Source organism: Pholis gunnellus, assembly GCF_910591455.1.
Source record: "Pholis gunnellus genome assembly, chromosome: 6".
Classification (NCBI taxonomy): domain Eukaryota; kingdom Metazoa; phylum Chordata; class Actinopteri; order Perciformes; family Pholidae; genus Pholis; species Pholis gunnellus.
This window is the reverse complement of record NC_136532.1, coordinates 22,217,263-22,223,605: the sequence shown is the minus strand read 5'-3', so window position 1 is coordinate 22,223,605 and position 6,343 is coordinate 22,217,263. Positions and strand designations below refer to the sequence as shown.

At 42.0% G+C, this 6,343-nt stretch overlaps 1 protein-coding gene across 1 annotated transcript; it reads left to right on the top strand.

The window, feature by feature from the left end:
• Nucleotides 1–313: 313 nt before the first annotated feature.
• On the top strand, nucleotides 314–6,343 carry LOC306697992 (UDP-glucuronosyltransferase 2A1-like). The gene is made up of 6 exons (XM_079162120.1): nucleotides 314–1,043; nucleotides 1,243–1,391; nucleotides 1,504–1,635; nucleotides 2,587–2,674; nucleotides 4,509–4,728; nucleotides 5,108–6,343. Exons 1-6 carry the CDS (start codon nucleotides 320–322, stop codon nucleotides 5,391–5,393), a joined length of 1,599 nt encoding a protein of 532 aa, XP_079018246.1. The 5' UTR covers nucleotides 314–319; the 3' UTR covers nucleotides 5,394–6,343.

Below are 6,343 nucleotides of genomic sequence, written 5' to 3'. Positions count from 1 at the left end.
AGCTGAAATCTTTATCAGTCAGTTATTTCACTCCATTTCTCCACAGCCAACAACTAGTATCTGGGATTCTGAAGTCAGTTTTTACTTTCCTTTTGTGGATTTCTGGATCAGGTTAGAGACTGCTTTCTGTTGACTTTACCTTTTACCCACAGTTGCTTGGGGTGTGTGTGTGTGTGTATGTCTTATATAACGTGTCATGTGGGACAAAGAATAGCTACGAGTCAGAGTTCAGCTTTGTTTGGTTAATGATTATTTTTCCAGGAGCACATTTAAAAAAGGTTCAGAGCACGGCAAGTTTTCAGTCAAACAAACAAGCACGATGAAGCTGGAGCAGCGTCTCTCCGTTTGTGTCCTGCTGGTACTTTGTGTGACATGGAGCGCAAACGGAGGTAACATCTTGGTGTGGTACACTGAAGGCAGCCACTGGATTAACATGAAGCCTGTGCTGGAGACGCTGATCGACAGGGGACACCAGGTGACGGTTCTGGTCCCGAGCTCGTCCATGTTCATGAACACCAGTGAGCCTTCTCGCTTTGGCTACGAACCCTTCAATGTCTCCGTTTCAAAGGAGACAATGGAGGAGTTTATGGAGGAGTTCCTTCACTTCTCCATGTATGAGATGGATCATATGAGCTACATACAGATTTACATCAAATACATGGATCTGATGAAGGTCAGCTTGACGAATTCTTTAAAGTTTTTGGACGGCGTGCTGAAATCTGAATCCATCATGAAGAAGCTGAAGGAGGGAAAATATGACCTTCTCCTGGCTGATCCCATCTATCCCGGCAGTGACTTAGTAGCAGAGATTTTGAGCATCCCTCTGGTCTTCTCCTTGAGGTTTTCCCTAGCCAACAACTGGGAGAGACACTGTGGTCAGCTCCCTGCTCCTCCTTCCTTTGTCCCCGGGGCTATGAGCAAACTAACTGACAAGATGGACTTCTCTGAGAGAGTGTGGAACTTCCTCTTCTACGCACTGCAGGACATTGTGCTCGAAAACATTTTTTGGAAAGTACTCGATAAATATTACTCCGAAGTCAGAGGTGAGTAATATATGTAACAACACTTTTTTAAGGACCGCATAAAGTCCAATGATTATTGGATTAATTGCAATGCTTTTAAATCCAGACACCTTTGTCAGCACTTATTTTAAGCAAATAAAATGTGAAAATATGCTATCTGAAGTAATGGTAATACTTTCCCAAGAGGCGGCTGTCATCCATTACTTTTGTTTTATGACAGGAACACCCACCAGTGCCTGTGAGCTGATGGGTCGGGCAGATATCTGGTTGATGCGAACCTACTGGGATTTTGATTTCCCTCGTCCTTTCCTCCCTAACTTCAAATTTGTTGGTGGGATTCACTGCAGACCTGCTAAACCGTTACCAGAGGTAAGGCTGTCTGCACAATATTCCTGACTTCAACAATAAAGAGAATGAGCCATTAAAAAGAGAGAAATTAAAATGCTGGTTGGTTTGCATTGGGACAACGTTATTCTTGCAGGATATGGAGGAGTTTGTGCAGAGTTCTGGAGATGCTGGCATTGTGGTCTTCACTTTGGGATCAATAATCAAGAACATCACTACAGAGAAAGCAAACATGATCGCCTCAGCCCTCGCTCAGATCCCACAAAAGGTCAGAGGACAATCTCTTTATTTTTTCCGGATTCATTTATTGTCATTGTACAACACAGGGTTGCATAACGAAATGCAGTTATAGTCCCTTTATTATACACTAAAAAATAAAATCAAAAACAGTAGTGCATTCCTGTAGGTCATCTTTTGAATTTGCATCAGGAGGAAAATACACAGCAACAAAACGGGGTGGTGTTTTCTTTGGGCCATCTAACATAAAAAAATGGACTTGAGGGAAAAATTGTTCATCTACTTTGACTAAATTTGAGCACCAACCATCACCGATGCAAACATAGTGTCCACCTCACCCACGTCCGACCAAAGGCCTGCGCAATGTCAGTCAAGCAAGGGCAGCAAAAAATACATCCATGAACAATGGACGTGTCCAAATTACCTTTCTAACAGGACATTTTAGCCCAACAACAGCACTCGAACAAAATGATAAGAGTTAAAGTAAGTTTAAAGTCTCAAATTGATTTTAATACCACGGTGGCATTCAATCCCCGTCGCCTCTTGTCCACATGTCAAAGTGTTCTTGAGACACTGAACCAAGTTGATCACCGGGACTTTACAGCAGGCCACTGCTACTAAAATTCTTAGGATGGGTGAAAAGCTGAGATCAAATACCATGTGTTTATACTATATATGTGTGACGAATAAAATAATAAGGTAGGAGGTTAGCAGCAACACCTAATTTGAAGTAAATTGCAAGTTATAGTGATAGAGAAGAGTTTGGATTTTCAAAAACAAACAATGGAATTTAATCACGTTGGATAGATTACCTCACACCACAAGTGAATCACCAAAGACAATTTCCCAATGAAAAGAACTAAAGTTTTACAACTACTTTCCCCCGTCATTTAGCATGTATTAATAAATGTACTGCTATGCAGTGTATTATGAAATATAATTAGCACGGTGTTATTTTGAGTGTTTACATTTTTGTTTCTAGGTGCTGTGGAGATACAGTGGAGAAAAACCAGCAACTCTGGGTGCCAACACCAGAATATTCGACTGGATCCCTCAGAATGACCTACTGGGTAAGTAAAGCTGTTAGAAAACACAGTAAGAATGTTTTTGTTGAAGTTGGTTCTTTGGCATGTCACTTCAGAGACAACCAAAACACATTCACAATATGCATAATTACAAGCTGGTATTTAGCCAGTGAAAAGATAATTATGCAAACAGGTCCACACAATAAAGCAGTGTCCCCATTCCTTCAACATACCAATAATATACATCATGTATTTATCTTTGTAGTTTATCTATAGATATCTATATATATATCTATAAATGCAGAATTTTGGAACTGGAAGCGTTCTGGTTTCTGTTTGAAGTCCGAGTAGTATTGAACAATCACCTTAAGTGGACTTTGATTAATTGCAGGTAAACTGTGATCCTGTAAATTTCCCCACTGCGGGACTAATAAAGGATTATCTTATCTTATATTATCTTATCTAAACAGTCCGTTTGGAGAGCAAATGAGGCGGAAGGCATTGGCCGAAATGCAATCCCAAAACCCATCGGCTATTGTCTGACAACCCTTTAGCTTTTTACTATCTATAAATTAGCTTTTAAAATGGCCACTTGTGAAACAATCAGATCGTAGACGTCGTCTCTCAACCCCAACTCCAGTCTCGCACCTCAAGTTGATTATCGTACTGTAAACAATGACCAAGCACGGAAAAGGAAGTCTTGGCCTGGATATCCAGTATTAATGGCAGTTGACTTCAGATGCTAAATCGTTTTCAGACCGATACCTGATGGGTTCCAAGATTGACTTGGACCAACAATGACAAAGTGTCTAAGAGGTGAACTAAAAGCACAAATCCATAAGGTAGGGCCTTGTGTGTATAATTGCCGCTTTCTGGAGTTTTTCCAGAATCTTAATGGGATCTGATCTAGCCAGCATCACAAGCCTTTGTCTCAGGCTCTGCACTCTCCCTGTTTGCATCCTACCAGGTGACATGGAGGGGGGCTGTGTCGGAGCTACGCATGCTGACTATGGGTGTTCCACAAGGTTCAGTTCTGGGCCCCCTTCTCTTCTCACTCTACACAACATCTCTGGGTTCTGTTATTCGCTCGCATGACTTTTCTTACCATTGTTATGCCGATGACACCCAGCTGGTCTTGTCATATCCCCCCGGTGACACTCAAGTAGAGGCACGCATCGCTGCGTGCTTGGCTGACATCTCGAAGTGGATGGCGACACACCACCTGAAGCTCAACCTGGACAAAACCGAGCTACTGTTCCTCCCGGGGAAGGGTTCGGAAAGGAACAGCTCCTTCCTACCCCCAGGCCATGGTCAAGCCCTACACCCCCGCCCGACCACTACGCTCTGCTGCCTCGGAGCGATTGGTTGCCCCGTTGCTCAGAGGTCCATGCGGCTAATCAACCCGGTCACGGCTTTTATCTGTCCTGGCCCCACAGTGGTGGAATGAACTCCCCACTGACGTCAGGACAGCAGAGTCGCTGCCCATCTTTCGGCGCAGGCTGACAACTCACCTATTCAAAAAGTACTACCCTGAGCCTTCCACTTAGCACTTATTGAATTCATATTTTCTTGCTCTTATTGTATTCGTATTAGTTTGTTTCTGCACTGTACTTTTGCTCTGGTTTATGCTCTTAGATGCTTGTTTTAAAAAGGAGATGCACTTATGACTTCTGGTGACTAGTAGTTCTCTTGAATACCAATGTTGAATACACTAATTATAAGTCGCTTTGGATAAAAGGGTCTGCTAAATGACTGTAATGTAATGTTCAGTATATGTTTATAGAAGTCATATCATACAGAAGTCAAAAGATGTGCTTTAACAGCCAGTCTTAACTGAAGAGATTAATGTATGTTTCATGATTTTTAATACCCATATCAGGTCACCCCAAGACCAGAGCTTTCATCACCCATGGTGGCACAAATGGGATTTATGAGGCCATCTACCACGGTGTTCCCATGGTGGGCATTCCCATGTTTGCTGACCAGCCAGACAACATGGTCCATGTTAAGGCAAAGGGAGCTGCAGTTACTGTAGACTTGAACTTCATGAAGACTGAGGACCTTAGAGATGCAGTCAATACTGTAATCAATGAGAAATCGTAAGTTATTTTACTGATTTTCACTTTTAGGGTTTTAAAAAGGCAAAGAAAAATGACTGCCTTTTTGGAGAGTTTACGTTAATAATCTGTAAGCGGTTAAAGACATGCCATAAAGGAGCCATGGTGTAATGTAGTATGACAGAGTTCAATTACCACAGAGTTGCAAGGTCACAAAGAAATTACAAGACCGCTGGATGGGCTTTTCCCCTTGTATAATGGCTTTCCTTTCAGATTTTTAAGTTTTAAAATACATGAAACAAAAAATAAATAAACCCTTTTAATTCCCATTCTTGGTAAGGCAAAAACCGAAGTATTAAAATTACATGGAAGACATGTAGCACCTTAATCCACATTTTCACCTGTATGTCTGCATTGATAGGTACAAGGAGAATGCCTTGTGGCTGTCCAGTATCCACCACGACAGACCAATGAGTCCTCGTGATGAGGCAGTATTCTGGATCGAGTTCACCATGAGAAACAAAGGGGCCGAGCACCTGAGGGTCCAGGCCCATGAGCTCACCTGGTACCAGTACCACAGCCTGGATGTCCTGGCCTTCCTCCTCGCCATTGTTCTGATCCTCGTACTCCTCTTTGTCAAGACCTGCACTTTCTGCTTCCGGAGGTGCTGTGGCAGAAAGGGAAAGACAAAGAGAAAGGCTGAGTAACTGACTGGACTGAGATGTATGTGAAAAACTGAATGAACAGTTCCCTGGTTGTCTTGTTAGGCCTAATCATGTAATGTAACCACAAAGCCCTGGATTGCAATTTGTGTCTTGGGACAACTCTAAAACAAGTAAAAAAGCAAATGAAACACTCAGAAAATCACTCCACAATGTCCGATATTCCCGTGAAACGATGTTGTGCTATTTGTTACCTTTGCAAGGACATAATGAGATCTGGTTTCCATGAGTGAGTGAGTGAGCGAGTGTTTGCATGAATGCATCTCTGTGTCTGTCCACATCTAATCTTGCATACTGCAGCACCAAACTGCGTAATATCTTGGGTGTATCATTTATGGCTGCATGCTCAAAGTCTCACACTCTTTCTTATAGTATTATCAATTCAATAGAGGCAATATATATTATACTGTAATAATACTGCCATTAATTGACTGCTGACTGCTCATTCACTAATCTTAACCAGCCCCGGTCAGTTTGGAGCCACTAGTGATCACACAGCTGAGTGCATCGCAGAGCCACAGGCTGTGTTTGAAGACGTATACTAACGTAGCTACTGTATACTACATACTCAATCAGTGTGTACTGCATTCTGCCCTCCTAAATGAATGATTCAGTATGATTTTACCAGCAGACAGTTCACCGTCACATCTTCAAAACCATGTACCTAATTTCCAAACAGGCATTATTTGGTGAAACAGACCACATATTGGAAATCTAAACGGTTACTTTTCTGCATTAAAAAAAAGAATCTTGGTAGAGACCATGAAGTCAGGTTCAGTCAGCCTAGCCGTAAAAACTGAAGTGAAAACATTGTTTACCTCTGTGCACTCGATTACCATGTACGTACTTGAAGAGTTGTATTGTTTGCTCCTTCATGTAACAGTAAGTTGCTGACATTGATGGGTGTAATTTTGGAAAATAAAATACACACATAA

What these genes read in the sequence shown, in the direction of transcription:
- LOC306697992 (XM_079162120.1), top strand. Translation starts at nt 320, where the DNA reads ATGAAGCTGGAGCAGCGTCTCTCCGTTTGTGTCCTGCTGGTACTTTGT. An exon ending in TCGCTCAGATCCCACAAAAG is followed by an intron (nt 1,636 to 2,586) that starts GTCAGAGGACAA and finishes TTTTGTTTCTAG; the next exon opens with GTGCTGTGGAGATACAGTGG. An exon ending in ACTGTAATCAATGAGAAATC is followed by an intron (nt 4,729 to 5,107) that starts GTAAGTTATTTT and finishes CTGCATTGATAG; the next exon opens with GTACAAGGAGAATGCCTTGT.